Source organism: Salvelinus alpinus, chromosome 32 (assembly GCF_045679555.1).
Source record: "Salvelinus alpinus chromosome 32, SLU_Salpinus.1, whole genome shotgun sequence".
Classification (NCBI taxonomy): Eukaryota; Metazoa; Chordata; class Actinopteri; order Salmoniformes; family Salmonidae; genus Salvelinus; species Salvelinus alpinus.
In genome coordinates, this window is record NC_092117.1 from 23,994,282 (window position 1) to 24,019,031 (window position 24,750).

The 24,750-nt window shown below is 42.7% G+C and overlaps 1 protein-coding gene across 4 annotated transcripts in view; it reads right to left on the reverse strand.

Moving 5' to 3' along the window:
* The window catches only part of LOC139562617 (attractin-like protein 1), a 290,320-nt gene that overhangs the window by 82,615 nt on the left and 182,955 nt on the right, over positions 1-24,750 (reverse strand). For 3 of the 4 annotated variants that reach the window (XM_071380435.1, XM_071380434.1, XM_071380436.1), the window contains one exon: positions 17,532-17,610. In XM_071380435.1, the coding sequence (XP_071236536.1) occupies positions 17,532-17,610 (79 nt within the window). Of the gene's footprint in view, positions 1-11,026; positions 12,599-17,531; positions 17,611-24,750 lie in introns of those variants that run through there. The other variant, XM_071380437.1, reaches the window with a different exon arrangement.

Consider the following 24,750-nt stretch of genomic DNA (forward strand, 5'->3'; position numbering starts at 1 on the left):
GTGAGGCCTGAGGGCGTCCTAGAGCAAAACAAAACATGGACGTGTTCGTGAGAGAATCGCCTTTCCACAGAGGGGTCATATTAGTATGTAGCCCAAACAGTTCAGAAGCTACAGACAGAAGCTGGCAGATTGGATGTACCGACTTCAGACGAGTCCCTTGACACTTTTGGAGAACACAGGAGTACACAATCGTGTTCTTGAGTCTCATATTTCCATGGAGGGGTCATAATAGTTTGGACGCTACAGACGTGTTGGTGAGAAGAAGGATTTTCGGGATGTCTCATGGTCTGACAAACACCGCTCTGCTACTTTTCACAGCTGATGGTGAGGGCGACATCAGAGGATGCAGTGGATTGAGACGCAGCCCATGCAAAACAAAATGGATATCTGTAGTTTAAACGGACGGATTTTGATGGGGATTATTTTATTATGCTAATTCAATCTCCACACACAGAGGACAGGTGTACTGATTATTGGGCCTTGTCTAGTTATGATTGATTAAGTGAGTCCGATAACTGCATTCATTACCCTGCATATTTACAGCATGTTGTCTGGGGTCAATACACAACACTCTACATGTTACTGAGTCTGCAGGAATCACTCTCTCCACATGTTACTGAGTCTGCAGGAATTAAAATCTCTCTCTCATATATGACGTAACAATGGTAATTTTACAATATGAAAATAATAAGAATCAAAATTGTCAACGGGACAACAGTAACAACAATAACCAAGGGTCAAAATAACCATACATTTAACAATAAGCATACAGTAGAGTACATGTGCAGGTTGATTGGTCAGTCAGACACTGTCCCTCATCTTATGGCAGGCAGCAATGTAGTGCACTGTCAACCCACAGCTCTCTGTGTCCTCCCCCAAAAGGATGGGTAGCCTACTCTCATCAGAGGTCTTTGAAACGTTGAACAAGGGTTTCAAATTTGTGGAAATCACAGTCTCTAATTGTTTTTCTAAGGTTTTGATCAGTAACCATGGTCTCTCTCTCTCATAAATGCACACGCACAAACACGGTTAACACTTGCACACTTACATATTCACATGTAAACACCAATGTAGGGGCTACACAGATACGACACACAGACGCACACCATTCTATTTTCTCTGGGGTTGATTTAATGTCCTTAAAACGCCCTGTCCACTGCTGTTGGGCCATTCCATCAACTCCATCCCCCAGCCCCTGCAGTGACCCCATTGATCACAACTTGGGTCAACCAGGCAGGAAATGGCTGACAGCCATTAGAGATGAGGGGTTGGTTGAGGGGACAGGTCAGAGCTGGCACAGACATCTAATAGATCCTCTATTAACAAGACATCCCTCACTATCAAACCAAGCACAGCCATCATTGTCGTTTTACACACAGCTAACAAGCTAACAAGTAGTACTGCTACTACTACTAACTACTATTGCTACTACTACTACTGCTACTACTAACTACTACTAACTACTATTGCTACTACCACCGCTGCTACTCCTATTGCTGCTGCTGCTATTCCTACTGCTGCTACTCCTATTGCTACTGCTACTACTCCTAACCCTACTGCTGCTACTATTGCTACTCCTACTGCTACTATTGCTGCTCCTATTGCTGCTGATCCTACTACTCCTATCGCTGCTGCTCCTACTACTCCTATCGCTGCTGCTGCTCCTATCGCTTCTGCTGCTCCTCCTCCTACCGCTGCTGCTCCTCCTATCGCTGCTGCTCCTCCTACTACTACTGCTGCTCCTACTCCCATTGCTGCTGCTCCTACTACTAGTACTACTGCTGCTACTCCTATTGCTGCTGGTATTACTACTACTACTGCTACTCCTATTGCTGCTGGTATTACTACTACTACTGCTACTCCTACTCCTATTGCTACTCCTATTGACACTGCACCTACTACTCCTGTTGCTACTGCTACTTCTATTGCTACTGCTACTCCTACTCCTGTTGCTACTTCTACTCCTATTGCTACTGCTGCTGTTACTACTCATATCGCTGCTGCTGCTCCTACTCCTTCTATTGCTGCTGCTCCTTCTACCGCTACTACTATTGCTGCTGCTCCTACTACTACTAGTACTACTGCTGCTGCTACTACTATTGCTGCTGCTCCTACGACTATTGCTGCTGGTATTACTACTACTCCTGTTGCTACTGCTGCTCCTATTGCTGCTGCTGCAACTGCTACTCCCCCTATTGCTGCTGCTGCTACTACTGCTACTCCTATTGCTGCTACTACCCCTATTGCTAATACTACTACCAACCCTATTGATGCTGCTGCTACTACTACTGCTACTACTATTGATGCTTCTACTATTGCTGCTGCTACTATTGCTGCTGCTACTACTACTATTATTGCTGCTGCTGCTATTATTGATGCTACTACTACTGCTGCTGCTGCTACTATTGCTGCTACTACTATTGCTGCTGCTGCTCCTATTGATACTGCTACTGCTACTACTACTCCTATTGCTACTACTACCACCCCTATTGCTACTACTACCAACCCTATTGCTGCTGCTGCTACTATTGCTACTCTTATTGATACTTCTACTCCTATTGCTACTGCTACTCCTACTACAACTACTCCTATTGCTACAACTACTCCTACTACTCCTATTGCTACTGCTACTCCTATTGCTGCTGCTCCTATTGCTGCTGCTGCTGCTACTGCTACTACTACTATTGCTGCTGCTGCTCCTATTGATACTGCTACTGCTATCGCTGCTGCTCCTCCTACTCCTCCTATCACTGCTGCTCCTACTACTACTGCTGCTCCTACTCCTATTGCTGCTGCTCCTACTACTAGTCCTACTGCTGCTACTACTATTGCTGCTGGTATTACTACTACTACTGCTACTTCTATTGCTACTGCTACTCCTATTGCTACTCCTGTTGCTACTTCTACTGCTACTACTACTACTCCTATTGCTACTGCTACTATTACTACTCCTATTGCTACTGCTGCTCGTATTGATACTGCTACTGCTACTACCACCCCTATTGCTACTACTACTACCCCTATTGCTGCTGCTGCTGCTACTATTGCTACTCTTATTGACACTGCTATGCCTACTCTTATTGATACTGCTATTCCTATTGCTACTCTTATCGAAACTGCTACTTCTCCTATTGCTACTACTACTTCTACTACTAATCCTACAGATATTACTCCTACTACTTCTACTCTGACTCCTATTACTCATATTGCTACTCCTCCTACTGCTACGCCTATCACTACTACTACTACTACTGCTAATATCTCTACTACTACCAATAATAATACTGCTACAACATCCAGGATGTTGAATCCACAAACCAACCTCAACCCACAAACATGACTGCAATATGCTAATGACTATGTTAATTAAGTTATTAAATACCTCATTAAGTGTGTCAATATTAGCGCTCATCTTAGGGTTTTACACGTACTGTTTACACAACCGTGAGCCTTCTCCATACAGCGTCTTGAGATGACCTATCCTCCGCACTCTTTCACATCACACACACGCGCAAACACACGCGCAACAATCCCACAAAACATTTTTGGAGTCACTTCAAAGACAAGTGCTTTAAGGTGACGACAGAGGGCAAAGACAAAGAGGAAACAGAGGAAGCACTTGAACATGAGTGAAGGGGTAGATAAAGAGTCATTGCTGTTTGAGCTATTGAAGTAGTGGGTACTGTGAGGTCATGCTAGCTGTGTATGCCCTGTGTACAGTTGACTTCACAGCTGGGCCAGAGTCGCTGTCCAGTGAATCCCTGCATGTCCAAATCCTTATAGAGGATAAGCAGAATGAATGGGTGGGTGACGGAGAGAGAAGGAGGGAGTGGTAGAGAGCAGGATAGAGGGGTTGGTGAAGGAGCGAGAGGGAGTTCGGGATGCGCTCTGATCACACAGCCTCCCTCATTAGCCACACTAATTGTCTCTTCCTGGCGGGATACTCGCTGAGTACCAGGAGGGGGGACTCAATTCCAAGGCACTCGTTTCCGCGGCAGCTGTCACCATTTAGCTGGAGAAGGGTAGAGCAGGGGCTCTTCAGCCATCACACGGCTGGAACACTCAAAGAGGGAGAGCAAGTGAGAGACGGGGGGGGGGGGGGGGGGCTTCACAATTGTAGAAGTGGAAAGGGATGGAGAGAAGGGTCTGAGGACTGACTTATGGACAATGGTGTGATCATGCATTGGGTATGACAGTGTTAACCTACAACATCACCTGAAGTGTGGAGCGGATCAAACCTGCCAACTAGCTAGCTCTGTTTGCTAAGGTGCTGATGATGTAGGTTGACCTCTGTGGCTGAAGTAGTGAACCAGTGCTAACATCGACCTTTAGCTTCTCACCATCACAGCCAATCCTGGCCTTTCAGCAGGAACAGAGACGCTGCATCAGCTTTGGCTACCCTGCAGTGAGTTAACATGACATAGCCCACACTAAGAGGATGATGGAGACCGTGATAGCCTCACAAAGACACCGATGTTACGCGTCGCTCTGACACCAGGGAACAAAATGCTGTTTCACACATGCTTGAATGAGCTGGGCTAATCTGGTAAAGGCTCAGCATTCATGTTAAATTAGTCGGAGCGTTCCCCTATCTGAGACATTGCCCCTGGCTGTGGGTGGCTTTAAGTTAATTTAACAGTCAAATCTTTACTATTCTAGTTTGGTCTACTAGTGATACTCCTTGAGGGATCGTGTGTGAGTGTGCAGAAGTGTGTGTTCGCGCGAGCGCACCCGTGCACATTACATATGTAGAATCTTCATTTGATCACTCTTTTGTTGATGAGAATGTTCCTGCAAATCAGGAAATGTAAACTTGTAGTGTATTCAAGGTTTAAAACGACTCCTAAAGCTTGCAATTTCCACTTTAAAAAAACATAATATGTATCAACCCCCAAAATTATTTAAAAAAATGTAAATCCACATTTCCTATTGCTGACAGATTATTTCCTGCTGTAGGGAACTGGCTAAAATGAAGATCCTACTTCTGTAGTGTGTGCATGCCTGCTTATATGTGTGTGTGTGTGTGTGTGTGTGTGTGTGTGTGTGTGTGTGTGTGTGTGTGTGTGTGTGTGTGTGTGTCAGCGTCACTGCATACGTCACAATGCCACATGTGTTTATGAGTGTGTTCATGGGTATGGGCTGTACCTTAATTGTACGATTGTCTAGACTGCAGGGATCATAGCAGCTCATGTTAAAACAGTTTGACAGGAAGGCAGATTGATATTAACAAGTGAACAGTCAGTTACTAGCAGAGCAGGATGAAGATCTCACTGTTAATCCTGTTTCTAAGCGTCACACTTCAGAACAGCAATTCAATAACCCACATTTACCTGATTATTTAACAATTAATCTAGGGCATCAGGCACTGCATAGCTGTGAAATGACATGTAATGCTTTTAGCAATCTGTGTATACCATCCAGGAGAGGAAATATCTACTGCAAAGATTTGAGAGTCACATTTTTTAAATATCACAAATAAAGCAAGTTCAAGTGCATGTTCTACTTCCACCAGAGCGGTGTATTTCCAGGTACGGCCATTCAGTTGAACAGAGAACATCATAAGAGAGGCTGCAATTTGGGTTCCTGTGGGGTACAGACAGGGATAATTGGCAGGTGTATTGTGGTGGAAACCTACTGGGTTCCGGAACACAAGCACAAAGAGTTCATTTAGCGGTGTGTTCTCCTTTGTGCTAATCCATCTCTTTTCGGTCTCCTCAGGTCACCAGTGGTCCTCATGCTGTGGCGTACCAACCGAGCTAGCCCACCAGCCAACCAACCAGCATGGCTTAGAGAGGTTTTACACCTCCTAGTCACAAAGAGAAGCTGAGAGAAGCTATGCAACGGGGATGGATCAGGGGTTGAGTACACATGGTTATGCATATGTCTAGATTTTCTCTGGATATTGTATTGGACAGCCTCTGTGTGAGGATTTCTGTGTGAGGGTCTCTGTGTGAGGGTCTATGTGTGAGGGTCTCTGTGTGTGTACATGCATACGGTAGAAAGGGCCTTGATTGCGTGATGGTCTGTGTAATTACATACAAAGATAATTATGTGTTGTTGTATCTTTGAGTTTCCATCTACAATAGAGGCAGGAAGCCTGCAGTCTTCCATAACGGCCTCATCAGTGTCTCTACAGAGTGTCAACAACACAAAGGCCCTTGAACTCAGAATTCAGACTGACCCAGGCTCATACCCGCTCCCATTCCATCTGGTCACACACACGCATGCAAGAATGCACGCAGGCACGCACTCACAGTAAATAAAGGTTTTTAAAAGCAGCACTCTTTCAGTCTCAACAAAGCAGTGACAGTCTCCAATGAGTGGGAGGGCCACTTTACATTTCACACCAACGAGCCACAGAAAAAGAGAGCCAGAGAGAGAACGTTGGGGGAGAAAGAGAGGGGGAAGAGAGAGAAGAGCAAGAGATATGGGAAAGAAAGAGAAGGTGGAGAGCGAGAGAGACGCGAGAGAGATAGAGAGATGGAGAGAGATAGAGAACGAGATGAGAGATGGGGGAGAGAGATAGATGAGAGAGGGATGGATGGAGAGAGGGATGGAGAGGTAGAGCTGTCATATGCTCATATGAGAGGTTATCAAAAGGCCAGTGAGTCTGATCAAATCTCCCTTTGCCTTGTTTCACAACTGGCACAGTGCCTCTCAAACAGCCCTTTACAGCCTTCAGATAGCTCCACAATGCACAGCTCAAACAGTGGCTGAGGGACAAATGCCTGCCAGAAATGGTTCTGGTTCAGAGGTAGAGGGTTTAATAAGTGGCTACTTTCAAGCTGTGCACCTGCCCATGCTCATATGTGCTGGTGTTGGAATCTGCCTCAGTTAGGGGGGGACTATTATCTCAGGGAATGATAGCACAGGACTGAAGGATATACGGAATGTACATAATACACTTTTCACATTCTACATTTTTACAGACGATTACAGATGTCATTACAAATCCATTGAAATATGGCTCAAAACACATGGCTCAAAACTGTGTTGCGACATCTCACAGCAATTTTTTTTGGTTATTGTATAAGTCTCCATTATTTGAAACGGATTTTCATGACACCAATCTGCTTGGTAAACAAACACACATCACTTTAACAGCAGCTGCCACAATTTCCATCCCCAAACACAGTTATTTGCAACTAGCTAATCAGGAAGAAATGTAGCTGCAGTCAGGGAATTGCTAGGATCTAAAGCATGGTAAATTGGATGTTTGCAATAAAACCAGGCTGTGTTAATTTTATTTTCAATAGAGCTGATTGAAGAAGGAGGTGGACTGTGGGGACATCGTTGTTGACTAAGACACAGAGGTCTTCCTTCAGTATCCGTGTGTGTGTGTGAGTGAACTCACACACACGCACAAACACAAGTGTGTGCGTGCAAACACATTCACATGCATGCACTCGCACACATAAACAGAAACACATACACACAGACTAAATTCACACACACTAAAATGCTGCCAGCAGACACTATTGGCACTTCCAGCTTTAGCATCAGTACGACAGCTACAAACTTCCTCATCAAGTTCAGCCGGACCCAGAACATGATTATCATAACTATCACGAGACACCATGTAGACGCCAAGCTGAATGAGAGGCAGGCTGTTCTAACTAATGAGAAATGAGGACAGAGGGCCCTCTACAGATGCTTTAGTCTAGTGTGGGTGAGCTATGATCTGCACTTCAAATGGAATCTCGGTTAACCCAGAACTAAAGTCTTTCCTAATTGGTCAGATGCTCAGTTAAGTTCTGGGTCCATGCATGTTAAGAGAAGAGATTTAACAAGGAGCGAAACGAGGAGCTCCACCCCCTCTTTGCAAGTGTAGGGGCCCAAGGCCCCCCCCTTGCTAAAATTCGAAAGATTTGTCCAAATAACCAGTGACGACAAACCCAGGCACTGGAACCAATGCTGCTGAACTCACGCATCCCTTTGTACAATGACAGACCTATGGCACCATTTATGTTTATGTAGTTTGTCCACGAGATATTACTGTCAACGTGTTCCCACTCTGACTATACACTTGTTGAGTGTGCAGGCTTGTGCGAGACCTCTAGAACAGTGGTTCCCAAATGTTTTTATAGTCCCGTACCCCTTCAAAACATTCAACCTCCAGCTGCGTACCCCCTCTAGCACCAGGGTGAGCGCACTCTCAAATGTTGTTTTTTGCCATCATTGTAAGCCTGCCACACACACACACTATACGATACATTTATTAAAACATAAGAATGAGGGTGAGTTTGTCACAACCCGGCTCGTGGGAAGTGACAAAGAGCTCTTATAGGACCAGGACACAAATAATAATCAATAATTTTGCTCTTTATTTAGCCATCTTACATATAAAACCTTATTTGTTCATCAAAAATTGTGAATAACTCACCACAGGTTAATGAGAAGGGTGTGCTTGAAAGGATGCACGTAACTCTGCAATGTTGGGTTGTATTGGAGAGTCTCAATCTTAAATAATTTCCCACACACAGTCTGTGCCTGTATTTAGTTGTCATGCTAGTGAGGGCCGAGAATCCACTCTCACATAGGTACGTGGTTGCAAAGGGCATCAGTGTCTTAACAGCCGATTTGCCAAGGCAAGAAACTGAGCGCAGCCCTATCCAGAAATCTGGCAGTGGCTTCTGATTAAATTCAATTTTCACAGAACCGCTTGTTGCAATTTCGATTGTGGACTGGAGGCAGGGCATGAAAGGGATAACGAATCCAGTTGTTTGTGTCCGTATAAATGTATTGTTTGAAAATGTGGAGGAAAAATTTTATAAATGTGAATCACATTTTTATTTGGCGTACCCCCGACGTTATTACGCATACCACAGTTTGGGAATAGCTGCTCTAGAAGAAGGAAATTAACATGTAATATCAGTACCTTCACTGTATTTAGAGACAAATTTGTAAAACAATAAACATAACAGCAGTTGTGGCTTAACTTTGATAGAAACCAACATCAACCATGGGAAGGCATTTCAGACGCCAGCCAATCATCACCATCAATCACCATGACAACAAGGATCAGATTGCTACCTCTGAATGTGTAAAATGATATTATTACAGAAAGTGAGCCTTGAGCACTTTGGTAGAAGAAAATAAATGAAACCGGCACAAACACACAAATAAAACTGGTGTGGGCCAGGTTATGGTTCCAGGGAGACGTCTGTGCCATGTCCCTTAGAGCGCTAGGCACCATGTCTCGGGCTTCTTTGAAGATTGACTTTGGCGTGCTGGCGGCGGGCGTTTCAGATCCTGGCGAAGCTAGGGACCTTCAGGCTAATCTACCGTCAGATGATAAAAGCGGTCACCTGTGCAGAGCTGATAGTGTGAGTCATTAACGCACAGTGTGCCTGTAAACATTACGACTGTGTTTGGGGATACACTGATTTACTGTCCCTGTCTCTTTATATGGCAGTTACTCCAACTTCTGTGTCCTCATTGGCCTATACCCCAATACACTGACCGTTTTAATAACTATCACTCATGCAGCTTGTAACAAAATCAAATTAACACTAAGTTGGCTCTGTTTATTGAAATTGTATGTATAATCTGATAATTCTAAAGAAAAAACATGATTTATGGGTAAATAAAACTGTGATCCTGATCAGCATATGGTAGACTGGCTAACATGGTGGTATGATACCGTTTCGTGTATGAAAGGGTAAACCTTGGGTTTAACTAAATGGGCTCTGATAAATCCATCCCTAAATGGAAAGAAACCTGTCCTACCAGATGGTCTTTCTGTCATGATTTTTTAAATACAACATTGAAGGAGGTTGGTCAAACTTTGACATCATCCTCCCTCCGTACGAGTGCTGTGGTGATCTGTGGTGGCATGCAGAATAGCCGTCAGCCTGTCTGACTGAGTGCTGCTGACGTTTGGGGGCTGGGCGTTGGTTTGTTTACACTGAAGCTGTCCGGGGGAGCCAATGCGTGGCCACATTAAACCCTTCTCCATTATTAATGGCTGCCAAATATGGGGCAAGGGTGATTTGGTGCTCACTGGCTCAGACAACATAATCTGTCCAACAGGAGATTGTGGTCTGTGTTGCACAGTGTGAGGGGTCTATAGTTGGTACCAACACCAAGTACTGTAGGCCTTCAGAGTCACTGACAGCTATTGAAATAACTTTCTCATGACATTTATTCTCCCTCAAAACATTAGGTGACTGTTACACTACTGCCAGAAAATATAATAACTATCAATTAGATTATCAAACATCTAAATGACTACATTTGTTTACTGGGAGCAACTTAATCTATTGTAAATGTATATAATTGCTTTCAAATCTGGCTAATTTGAGAATATCAGGGAAAGTTAAAGAAAAACAAATAACCCTAAAACATTGAATTGAATCAAATTTCTGGTCATTATGGAATGTTTTTGCAGCTCATACAGCTGACTATCTTTAAACTTTTTTTGTTTCATTTCTTTGCAGTCATTGATGCATTATGTGAACTGCTTTATGCAAAGAAATACGACCGTCTAATTTAAGATAAGGAACATAACGGGAAATTGGTGCAATTATCATACAGATGCCAAAAGGTCAGAAGTGGACAGCCTTAACAAGTCTCTCACCTAATATTACACACAATCACACACACACAGTTTAATTAATGCCCACAAAATTCATGTTGCTCTTTTGAGGACGACAGCGGTTAAACTAAATTACAGGAATAAATCTGCATTTAATCAGAGAATTGGGCAACATCTGTCTGTGGTTTGGATTAGCAGTTAGGATATTGGACTGGAGACTAGAGGGGGATGGAAGGTATTCTCAGAGGGAAGCTGGTGAGAGACATATGCACCCCTTCTATACTCTCCAATCTGACTAAGCCCAATACATATTTTAGCTGTCTGAACATTTTAGGGGTAAATATGAGCCAATGCAAATGTAAAGAAGACATTTCCTGTACAGCTGCTTAAGAGAAGGAGAAATAAAGAGTGGGTATCAGACAACCAAATATGAATAGAACATAGGAGAGCGACGCATACATTTGACAATTAAATGAGAAGACCATTATCTATTTCTTTGTTTGTTTATTTATCAATTGTGAGAAGAGGAGCAAACTTAATGAGGTTAGTTGTCAAAATACAGCTTTTTCACGGTCTACAGAGGGGCAACCCTATTAGGGGAATCAAAGACGCCTGTACAAGCCGTCTTGGGCATCTTCATTAGAATTTCAAAGTAGTTTTGATTGTTTGATCTCATATCCAAAAAGTATTGTTGGAAACGTAATTAGCATAAGACTAGCTGTAAATGTATTTTCCACTCTGCTGGTTGTGATCCATAATTAACTCTGAAGAGATCCCATTTTCACATTTTCTCTACAAGAATCCCCCCAAGAGTTTACCCTTAGGAGATGTGCTAACAAATGATATGCGCCTCTGTGAATACAATATAATTGTCAGTACAATGGAATTAAGTCAAATAATGAGACATTGGCCTTTATCGTATTACTGTATAGTTGGGACTTGATCTATGCCCCCTATCATCTCTGTAATCTATTAGAAGATCACATATATAGATAAAACTGCATCCTTTATTGTTGAAAATAAAATGACAGAAACCTAGAGCACATGTGGTTTACATGTAAGTTTGCAAACCAGTCCCCTAATCATCACAGAGGACGATTCCCCCATGGGCATGTACAGTATAATTTAGAATATCATTTTGGGGGGGGTTTCACTTATATAACCCTGGACCCCTCGTTTACAACCCATGAGAAAATATACTAAAATATACTAACAATCTTAAAGAGAAATTAAAACATTGAAAAATAATAATGGCTGTTATTAATTAGGCCCATTTGGTCCAATTGACCCCAAGCATCCGAGGCACCTAGTATCAGCAATATATATTATATTATACCTAATATCTGTAACAATATATATTGTATTATATATAATATTTATTATCTGTAATAACATATTACATTATATCTAATATTTATTATCTGTAATAACATATTATATTATATCTCATATTTATTAGCATCCAACTCCATTCATTTATATTGTGAATTTTCCCCTTGATGGTGCAGGGTAAGTGATGGAGGAAATGGTTCAGAAGACTCCTACATATCTAATCAAAGTTACGAGCTGCCAGCACTGACAACAGACAATGGCGTTTCACTGTTTCTGACTGTGTGTGTGTGTGTGTGTGTGTGTGTCTGTGTGAGAAAGACACAAACACACAAAACCAAGTCAACACTCCATTCCCCTATTGACCACAGGCACACAGGTGCTAGAATGGTTATCACACTACCTTTACATAACATCTTTTTGACAGAAATGTTTTTCTTCATTTCACTACATGCCTCTCTGTTTCCACCCTGTTCATAAAACTGGGCTCCAACCCCCTGTAATATATGGGATGTAGTAAAATAACTAATACAGCTGGCTGTGTGTGATATCAGTGCCACTGGACTCTAACCCATGGGTGACCTGCCATGTTAATGCTGAGTGTTGGCCTCCACAGAGAGGGGGGTGAGACACAGTGAATGCAGCAGTGGAGCTCTTCAGTGATTTGGGACTCTTCCTCATTAATAATGTAGACGTGTCCACAAGCAAGTGTGCTCTCACTGGGGAACAGGGCTAAACAAATACACGGAGAGCCGGGTAAGAGGAGACTTTACAGTACACTGCAGATATCACCACCATTCATACTGGCATAAAGCTCTGTGTTATGGATTCATATCTGCTGCATAAGTACAAACAGGAGTGCAATACATGTACAGGGGCTGTATTTTATACTCCCAGCGGCCATCCAAACCACACACACACACTTCTACAACAGTAGATACAACAGAAAACCTGGTTCACACAGTATAACACAACTTCCTACAGTAGGTCTAATCCAAACGTGGCAGAGAACTTTGAAGGACTTGACTAAATCAATAGCGGTCCCAATACAGTGGCAAGAAAAAGTATGTGAACCCTTTGTAAATACCTGGATTACTGCATAAAATTGGTCATAAAATTTGATCTGATCTTCATCTAGGTCAACACAATAGACAAACACAGCCCTCTAAAACTAATAACTCAAACAATTTTACGTATTCATATCTTTATTGAACACACCGTGTAAACATTCACAGTGCAGCGTGGGAAAAGTATGTCAAAACTTGGATTTAATAACTGGTTGACCCTCATTTGGCAGCAATAACCTGAATCAAACGGTTTCTGTAGTTGCGGATCAGACATGCACAATGGTCAGGAGGAATTTAGGACCATTCCTCTATACAACACTGTTTCAGTTCAGCAATATTCTTGGCATGCCTGGTGTGAATTGCTCTCCTGAGGTCATACCACAGCATCTCAATCGGGTTGAGGTCAGGACTCTGACTGGGCCACTCCAGAAGGCGTATTTTCTTCTGTTGAAGCCATTCTGTTGTTGATTTACTTCTGTGTTTTGGGTCGTTGTCCTGTTGCATCACCCAACTTGCGCTTCAATTGGCGGACAGATAGCCTTACATTCTTCTTGATAAACTTGGGAATTCATTTTTCCATCGATGATAACAAGCTGTCCAGGTCCTGAGGCAGCAAAGCGGCCCCAAACCATGATGCTCTCTCCACCATACTTTACAGTTGGGATGAGGTTTTGATGTTGGTGTGCTGTGCCTTTTTTCTCCACACAGTGTATTGTGTTCCTTCCAAACAACTCAACTGTAGTTTCATCTGTCCACAGAATACTTTGCCAGTAGCGCTGTGGAACATCCAGGTGCACTTCTGCAAACTTCAGACATGCAGCAATATTTTTGGGGGACTGCAGTGGCTTCTTCCGTGGTGTCCTTCCATGAACACCATTCTTGTTTAGTGTTTTACATATTGTAGACACGTCAACAGAGATGTTAGCATGTTCCAGAGATTTCTTTAAGTCTTTAGCTGACACTCTAGGATTCTTCTTAACCTCATTGAGCATTCTACGCTGTGCTCTTGCAGTCATCTTTGCAGGACGGCCACTCCTAGGGAGAGTAGCAACAGGGCTGAACTTTCTCCATTTATAGACAATTTGTCTTACCGTGGACTGATGAACATCAAGGCTTTTAGAGATACTTTTGTAACCCTTTCCAGCTTTATGCAAGTCAACAATTCTTAATCTTAGATATTCTGAGATCACTTTTTCAGGCAATGCGTCTTGTGAATAGAGAGTTTTTTATAGTGCAGGGCAGCTCTAACCAACATCTCCAATCTCATCTCATTGATTGGACTCCAGGTTAGCTGACTCCTGACTCCAATTAGCTTTTGGAAAAGTCATTAGCCTTGGGGTTCACATACTTTTCCCAACCTATACTGTGAATGTTTAAATGATATATTCAGTATAGACACGAAAAATACAATAATTTGTGTGTTATTAGTTTAAGCACACTATGTCTATTGTTGTGACTTAGATGAAGATCAGATCAAATTTGATGACCAATTCATGCATAAATCCAGGAAATTCCAAAGGGTTCACTTACTTTTTCTTGCCACTGTATATAAAACTCATCTGATAATCTGAAACATAAAATACTTTAAAAATGGTCTAATATGATGCAAACATTTTGATCAAAGGGCCAAGAAAGGGACAAGACAGGCGGGAATATTCTCCTCTGTGATATTAAAACCATTACATATCTGAACGCTTGGAGCACCCATCTCCAAAGCACATATTTGATGAAGAGAAAAGTGCCAACTGTGGCAGCCTTGGCAGAGGAGGAACAAAGCCACCAGTGTTAAACTATCAGAGTCCCCTGTGAAATCTCAATGGATACCACAGAAACCGAGCACGTTACCATCTCAATTAAATCCACGCTGCTGTTCCTATTGATTTTAAAAGCCTAATGATGACTCGTTTAAGTTGCACATTTGTATGCGTGTGTTTATGGTACTGTTTCGCAGCCTGTGAAAAAAAACAAAGTAAAACAAGAGAAAGCATGAACACGATGTGGCATCTGTTCTTTAAGTGATATATCACTCTATTCCACTTCATTTAGCATCACTCCATCAGAGTTAATTGGTTCATGAGGAGCAGTAATTAAGGGGGAATGGCCTTGTTTATTGCTGCGCTCCGTTCATTAAGGAGTGAGCCGTGTTTGCAGAGCGGGTGACATTAACACACCCTTCAGAACAGCCAAGGGTCAAGTAGCTGACTTGGCACTTGTTCCCACTACATAGCTCAGCCACAAAATTGTCTATATCGTAAAAATTCATGAAAACAAAAAATGGTTTTAATTTAAGGTTAGGCATCAGGTTAACAGTGTGGTTAAGGTTGCCTAGTCACTTTATCCCTGCCTACAGTATATGTCTAAACAGTGCATTTGGAAAGTATATTTTTACATTTTGTTACGTTACAGCCTTATTCTAAAATGGATGAAATTCATGTTTTTCCCTCATCACACATTACCCCATAATGACAAAGCAAAAACAGCTTTTTAGAAATTGTTGCAAATGTATATATATATATATTTCAAAAAATGAAATATCACATTTACATAAGTATTCAGACCCTTTACTCAGTACTTTGTTGAAGCACCGTTGGCAGCGAATACAGCCTTGAGTCTTCTTGGGCATGACGCTACAAGCTTGGCACACCTGTATTTGGGGAGTTTGTCCCATTCTTCTCTGCAGATCAAATCAAAGCTCTGTCAGGTTGGATGGGGAGCCTCGCTGCACAGCTATTTTCAGGTCTCTCCAGAGAGGTTCAATCAGGTTCAAGTCCGGGCTCTGGCTGGGCCACTCAGGGACATTCTCATAAACGCTTAGGGTCGTTGTCCTGTTGGAAGGTGAACCTTCGCCCCAGTCTGAGGTCCTGAGCACTGTGGAGCAGGTTTTCATCAAGGATCTCTGTACTTTGCTCCGTTAATCTTTCCCTCGATCCTGACTAGTCTTCCAGTCCCTGCCGCTGAAAAACATCCCCACAGCACGCTGCTGCCACCACCATGCTTCACCCTAGGGATGGTGCCAGGTTCCCACCAGACGTGACGCTTGGCATTCAGGCCAAAGAGTTTGATCTTGGTTTCATCAGACCAGAGAACCTTGTTTCTAATGGTCTGAGAGTCTTTAGGTGCCTTTTGGCAAACTCCAAGTGAGCTGTCATGTGCCTTTTACAGAGGAGCGCCTTCTGGAAAGTTCTCCCATCTCCATAGAGGAACTCTAGTGACCAGGAAGAGTCTTGGTGGTTCCAAACTTCTTCCATTTAAGAATGATGGAGGCCACTGTGTTAATGGGGACATTCAATGCTGCAGATCTTTTTTGTACCCTTCGCCAGATCTGTGCCTTGACACAATCCTGTCTCGGAGCTCTACGGACAGTTCCTTCCACCTCATGGTTTGTTTATTGCATTGACATGCACTGTCAACTGTGGGACCTTATATAGAAAGGTGTGTGCCTTTCCAAATCATGTCCAATCAATTGAATTTACCACAAGTGGACTCCAATCAAGTGATAGAAACATCTCAATGATGATCGATGGAAACAGGATGCACCTGAGCTCAATTTCGAGTCTCATAGCAAAGGGTCTGCATACTTATGTAAATAAGGTATTTCTGTTTTCTATTTTTAACACATTTGCAAACATTTCTAAAACCCTGTTTTCACTTTGTCATTATGGGGTATTGTGTGTAGATTGATGATGAAAAACATTTATTTAATCCATTTTAGAATAAGGCTGTAACGTAACAAAATGTGGAAAAAGTCAAGGGGTCTGAATACTTTCCGAATGCACTGTATCTACCTCAATTACATCGTACCCCTGCACATCGACTCAGTACTGCTATCCCATGTATATAACCATGTTATCATTACTCAGTGTATTTATTCCTTGTTATTATTTTGAAATGTATATTATTTCTCTCTACAGCTGTTGTTTACAAAGCATGTAACAAATACAATTTGATTTTGATTTGATTTCTGACTTTGTGGCTGTGACGACCCTTGGCACTGGAGGGGGAAATGGGACTTTGCCTGCAGGTGAAACTACTAGTGAACTGCACACATTGGGTATGGTACAGAATGTAATGGGGGGAGTACTACCATTACAAAAACATTCTGTAGTCGACCCTCAGTCAGTTTCATTGAGGAGCTGGCCTGTTTCACTTGTCCATGAAAAGGTGAAGAGAGAATTTTGTCAATATTTCTAAAGCTGCCAAATATGCATATACTGTACCTGATAGTCTAACCAATTATCACTATTCAAGATACATTGACACACACCGAGAGAGACACAGAGACAGAGAGAAAGAGATACACACAGTGTCTGAGTTGGTGAGAATAGAGCACCCTCTCGTTTGCGTCAGTTTGAATCTGGTGTTGTATGGTGTGCTCCACGTATGGGCCGCATTCCAGGCAGACTACATTTCAGTTGCCCACCAGATCTCCCAACACCCAACTACACCATAAGATTTAGTAATCTGATACCTGTCTGCTCAGTTGATGTGGCACTTAAATACTGGTAGATGTGCACAGTGCAACTGAAAAGTAATCTGCCTGGAACACCACCATGGTTTCCAACAATTACGACAGCTGAGGAGATTGACATATGACCTACCTCTCTCCTCCTGGACGCCCAGCACGTCTGTTTGACCTTCCACACCACCGCCGCCACCAGCAAAAGGGACAGGAAACAGCTGCAGGAGGACAACAGGACAACCAATCAATCAATCAATCAAACAATTAGTTAATCATCCATTATGTTATCCATTCATTCTACTATTTTACAATCAACCCTAGCATTTTAATATTTCCTAATTCATAGAATTGGTATGATGTCACAAGAAGGGTCAGGAGCCATTTTCATGGTCTACCATGTGGGGTTACCACCTGTATTTAGCGGTCACATGACCAATCTGGTAACGCTTTCTAATAACGTTCAGTAATAACCATTTATAAGGCATTTATAAATAGTTTGATCACCATTTATTAATTAGTATTCCTACGTGTAAATGTTAGGAAGCGCTATATATAGACAGTTAATCACACAAGTTAAAAATGATTTCTAAATGATTTACAAAATTATTTATAAAGGTGTCCTTTTAAACCATTTACAATTCACTTTTTGCAGTACCTGATCTAAAGTAAGCCCTATTCATACTTAAGAAATAATTTATAAATGCTTTAAATGACCAGTGTAATCATCTCCTGGAATTGCTTTGTCAATGGTTTAAATGGCCAGTGTAATCATCTCCCGGAATTGCTTTGTCAATGCTTTAAATGACCAGTGTAATCATCTCCTGGAATTACTTTGTCAATGGTTTAAATGGCCAGTGTAATCATCTCCCGGAATTACTTTGTCAATGGTTTAAATGGCCAGTGTAATCATCTCCTGGAATTACTTTGTCAATGTGTCAATGTACTTTGCAGTCTCTCTCTCTCTCTCTGCCTGCGGTTATGGAACCCCTACCTGTCCCAGACCTGCTGTTTTCAACTCTTAATGATCGGCTATGAAAAGACAACTGATATTTATTCCTGATTATTATTTGACCATGCTTGTCATTTATGAACATTTTGAAAATCTTGGCTCTCTCTAATTCTCTCCTTCTCTCTTTCTTTCTCTCTCTCGGAGGACCTGAGCCCTAGGACCATACGTCACGGCAAACCGGGCATGATGACTCCTTGCTGTCCCCAGTCCGCCTGGCCTTCCTGCTATTCCAGTTTCAGCTGTTCTGCCTGCGGTTATGGAACCCCTACCTGTCCCAGACCTGCTGTTTTCAACTCTTAATGATCGGCTATGAAAAGCCAACTGATATTTATTCCTGATTATTATTTGACCATGCTTGTCATTTATGAACATTTTGAAAATCTTGGCTCTCTCTAATTCTCTCTTTCTTTCTCTCTCTCGGAGGACCTGAGCCCTAGGACCATACGTCAGGACTACCGGGCATGATGACTCCTTGCTGTCCCCAGTCCACCTGGCCTTGCTGCTATTCCAGTTTCAACTGTTCTGCCTGCGGTTATGGAACCGCCACCTGTCCCAGACCTGCTATTTTCAACTCTTAATGATCGGCTATGAAAAGCCAACTGAAAATTATTCATGATTATTATTTGACCATGCTTGTCACTTATGAATATTTTGAACATCTTGGCATAGTTCTGTTATAATCTCCACCCGGCACAGCCAGAAGAGGACTGGCCACCCCTCATAGCCTGGTTCCTCTCTAGGTTTCTTCCTAGGTTTTGGCCTTTCTAGGGAGTTTTTCCTAGCCACCGTGCTTCTACACCTGCATTGCTTGCTGTTTGGGGTTTTAGGCTGGGTTTCTGTACAGCACTTCGAGATATTAGCTGATGTACGAAGGGCTATATAAAATAAACTTGATTTGATTTGGTTGCCTTTGCAACTTCTCTGACTGTTTTCATTTCTCCATGTGCCTGCATAGAGCGCTGCCTGTCTGTTTACTTTAGAGAAGATTACAAAAATGTCCGCCACAAGGCTAGCAGCACCGAACACTATGAAATAGACTAAGATTGATGGCTGGCTGCTGAAGTAAACCAAGTGAAATATGGGGAAATGGCATCAAATGGACACCATCAATAACCCCAGGGAGCTAGTGCATTCCATAGAGTGGGTCAGGGAGGGTAGGAATGGCCATGCACTTCTGACAGAAAGCACTGTCACACAGAGTGACCCTAATGCCAATGACATCTGGAGGTTAGATCACACAAAGCCCGTCTTTCAACCACAGCTTTTACAAGTCCTGGAGGCCAACGCACCAAACCGCCAAGGCAGGAAGTCAATTAGAGACACTTGTGAGTTACAGTCCAAGACAATCGCTATCTTTATAACGCCTTCCGTGTACAGCTAGAAAGAACCGCAGAAGCAATGACCACATCGTAAAGGGCTAAAGAGTTTTAATTATCGTGACATTTCCAAGCCAAGCCTGCTGAAAGGCTGTGGATATGCTCTCTCACCACATGTTCTGGAAAACCACTAGTACATCAACTATCGGAGGAATTAGCCTAGTTAGTGGTGTACCAAATACAGTACTTTAAAAAAAATGGTTTTATTTATTAACTTTTATTTAAGCAGGGAGTCTGCAGGGAGTCTGATTAAGACCAAGGTCTCTTCATCAGATGAGCCCTGCATGAACACATCAATACACAACAATTACACTATACATATCTAAACATCAATTACACAGTTATGAAAACTTAGGACACTAAAGAGGCCTTTCTACTGACTCTGAAAAACACCAAAAGAAAGATGCCCAGGGTCCCTGCTTATCTGCGTGAGCGTGCCTTAAGCATGTTGCAAGGAGGCATGAGGACTGCAGATGTGGCCAGGGCAAAAATTGCAATGTCTGTACTGTGAGACGCCTAAGACAGCGCTACAGGGAGACAGGATGGACAGCTGATCGTCCTCCCAGTGGCAAACCATGTGTAACAACACCTGCACAGAATTGGTACATCCGAACATCACACCTGCGGGAGAGGTACAGGATGGCAACAACAACTGCCCGAGTTACACCAGGAACGCACAATCACTCCATCAGTGATCAGACTGTCCGCAATAGGCTGAGACAGGCTGGACTGAGGGCTTGTAGGCCTGTTGTAAGGCAGGTCCTCACCAGACATCACCGGCAACAAAGTCGCCCATGGGCACAAACCCACCGTCGCGGGACCAGACAGGACTGGCAAAAAGTGCTCTTCACTGACAAGTCGCTGTTTTGTCTCACCAGGGGTGATGGTAGGATTTGCGTTATCGTCGAAGGATTGAGCATTTTATACCGAGGCCTGTACTCTGGAGCGGGATCAATTTGGAGGTGGAGGGTCCGTCATGGTCTGGGGCGGTGTGTCACAGCATCATCGGACTGAGCTTGTTGTCATTGCAGGCAATCTCAACGCTGTGTGTCACAGGGAAGACATCCTCCTCCCTCATGTGGTACCCTTCCTGCAGGCTCATTCTGTCATGACCCTCTAGCATGACAATGCCACCAACCATACTGCTCGTTCTGTGTGTGATTTCCTTTAAGACAGGAATGCCAGTGTTCTGCCATGGCCAGCGAAGAGCCCGGATCTCAATCCCATTGAGCACGTCTGGGACCTGTTGGATCACAGGGTGAGGGCTAGGGAACTTGCAGGTGCATTGGTGGAAGAGTGGGGTAACATCTCACAGTATGAACTGGCAAATCTGGTGCAGTCCATGACGAGGAGATGCACTGCAGTACTTAAAGCAGCTGGTGAACACACCAGATACTGACTGTTACTTTTGCTTTTGACCCCCCCTTTGTTCAGGGACACATTATTCCATTTCTGTGGCCACATGTCTGTGGAACTTGTTAAGTTTATTGAAAATAAATGCAGTTGACAGTGAGAGGACGTTTTACATACACTAAGTTGACTGTGCCTTTAAACAGCTTGGAAAATTCCAGAAAATGATGTCATGGCTTTAGAAGCTTCTGATAGGCTAATTGACATAATTTGAGTCAATTGGAGGTGTACCTGTGGATGTATTTCAAGGCCTATCTTCAAACTCAGTGCCTCCTTGCTTGACATCATGGAAAAATCTAAAGAAATCAGCCAAGACCTCAGAAAGAAAATTGTGGACCTCCACAAGTCTGGTTCATCCCTGGGAACAACTTCCAAACGCCTGAAGGTATCACGTCCATCTGTACAAACAATAGTATGCAAGTATAAACACCATGGGACCACACAGCCGTCATACTGCTCAGGAAGGAGACGCGTTCTGTCTCCTAGAGATGAACGTACTTTGGTGCGAAAAGTGCAAATCAATCCCAGAACAACAGCAAAGGACCTTGTGAAGATGCTGGAGGAAACAGGTACAAAAGTATCTATAGCCACAGTAAAACGAGTCCTATATCGACATAACCTGAAAGGCCGCTCAGCAAGGAAGAAGCCACTGCTCCAAACCCGCCATAAAAAGCCAGACTACGGTTTGCAACTGCACATGGGTACAAAGATCGTACTTTTTAGAGAAATGTCCTCTGGTGTGATGAAACAAAAATATAATATATTTTATATATATATATTCTATATATATACACACACACACACACACACACACACAATCAATTACACAGTTCATGAAAAGCAAAACTCAATCATAAACAAACACATTCTTCAGTAAAAAAAGAAAACTGTATGGTACATACTTCTAGTTTTCCCTATAACCATTTGTGTGCAGGCAATATTGTGTAAACTTAGATATGGCATAAACATTTCTATGGCAGGTCTGATTAAATATGACCATACGTCAAGCATAGTCTATGACCGATTTCTTCACCAATGTCTTAAATCTGTGGGAAAATAAATACATGATAAAGTCTCACACAACCCTATGATGGCTGTAGCTCCATATTGCTGTCAGGAGTGTAACTAGGATGGTTGGGAACAGACTCTTCCTCTCCTCCAACACCGCTCACTGGCTTGGCCATATTTCAAAACACAATCAGTCCAACATTCCACATCAAATCTATTAACTCAGCCAGCAATTAATCCCAAACGGGGCGGCTTACTGCAGTAATGGGGAGAGAAGAGGGCTAACTGTTGCTATTCTATTGGTATTAGGGGGAGGAGAGCGTGAAAGCTGATTCCACTCCCTGTCGTTGAGCATACTTTCTTGGGGTTTCTTTCACATATACATTAATGGCTTTAGCTAAGTCATCCGCAACCAATGAGATTCAAACCAATGTTTGAATGGATATACACTGAGTGTACAAAACATTAGGAACACCTTCGTAATATTAAGTGGCACCCCCCTTTGCCCTCAGAACAGCCTCAATTTGTCGGGGCAAGGTGTCGAAAGCGTTCCACAGGGATACTGGCCCATGTTGACTCCAATGCCTCCCACAGTTGTATCAAGTTGGCTGGATGTCCTTCGGGTGGTGGACGATTCTTGATACTGAAACTGTTGAATGTGAAAAACCTAGCAGCGTTGCAGTTCTTGACACACTCAAACCGGTGCACCTGGCACCTACTACCAAAATACTTATTTAACCGGTCTTCTTCCCTTCATCTACACTGTTTGAAGTGGATTTAACAAGTGACATAAATAAGGGATCATACAGTGGTTCCTCCTTTAAAAGTTGCAGCGTACAGCGGCGCAGCTTGCATGGTGCCGCAGAATTCTATGGCACGTTATTTAAGTGTGAACCACTGGTACCATTAATGCTAATTATGCGGGCACGCGGGAGACCGGGGTTCAATTCCCTGACGGGGAGGAAGGAGTAGGCTGTCCTTGTTAATAAGAATTTGTTCTTAACTGACTTGCCTAGTTAAATAAAGGTTACACTAAGAGCATAACATTTCAACACCCTAACTAATACCCAAACGGAGATTCAGTCAAAATAAAAATCTCATTGATTTATCAAGACCAGTCCCCATGCTTGTCTCAGAGCAGCGCGAAACGGTGCTAAAATAGTTGTAGGCTTTTGCTTCAAATCCTATTGCTTCTAACTTCAAAATGCTCTTTCAATAAACAAGACCTACACCACTTTTAACAGCACATTACTCAACACTAGTGAGACTCATGTCCCCTACGGCAGGCCTACAGTGTATCGAAAAATATGACGTGACTCTCCGCCAATAATTACATATAGAGGATTGGAGCATATTTATGTAATTCACTGATATTTATTCCCATAGTAATTCTTTATGGATCCATAACTAAATAAACATCAGCATTTTGAAAGAGTATTTTTATCATTATTTTATTAATGAAAGCATAAAGATGCCATTATTAGTTACATTGTTTTAGTTTGAACGTGCAGACTGGCACTAAGAACAGAACAGCGGGAACGTTTTCCTAGTCAGTGCCATTATTAGTGCAATGCCCCTAAAAAGGGTTGCCAGTGTGGCGGGGTGGGGGTCCACACCCTCCCCCTTTCCCATGGGCTAGGTCGGTCTTCAGTGCGCGGCTCTGCAGCCCATCCCGTGCCCCCTTCCTTCGTGCCTTGAACCTCGCACGCTTTCAGTGGATACAGCTGCAAGGCAGTCCCATTGTACGCCACTCGGGAGCCATGACTAATATGACCAATATATATTGTCCTGCTAATAACAGAGTTAATAATATATCGGTGAGAATATCCAACGGGCTTTTATATAATTCTAAATGAATAATAATAATAATAATAGTCGCTTTGTTTAAAAAAATAACAATCATTTGGAGATTATTTTGTTTGCAAAGAACGTAAACATTGTTACTAATTTGTAAATAAAGCCTGTTTGTTATTTAGAATGATTTATTTCTGTTTTTAGAGGGAGATAAACCAAAAACCTATAGCCATCTCATTGGTCTCCCAGTCGAGGCCGCCATGGGTATTGAACCAGCATCTGTAGCAATACAGCTTGCACTGCTATGCAGTGTCTTAGACCGTCAGGCAACTCAGGCGCTGTACAACGTGACCGTTCGGGAGTGGCCTACAGTTCTAAGAGCAAAATAATCCTAACAAAATAAAATAATAAAAACCTTAGTGTAACAACAGTTCTAGTAAGTAATACTGAAGTCGTGCACAATTATCAGTTTATATTTAGGTTTATGTCGCCCATTCATTGTCAGTTAGAGACACAGTAGGACCCAAAAGCATAATCAGTGCTCTAACTACCCCTTGCGCTGGTCTGGAGCAATAAAGTGGTGACGCAGGGTACTGTACTAAACCACAATTTACCTCTAAGTCCCACGGCGTAAACTCGCAACTTTTAAAGGAGGAACCACTGTAGCTTTCACCTGGATTCACCGGGTTAGTTTATGTCATGGGAAGAGCTCAGTGTATGTATATTTGTGTGTGTGTAAGTATAATTGTGTGTGTGTGTGT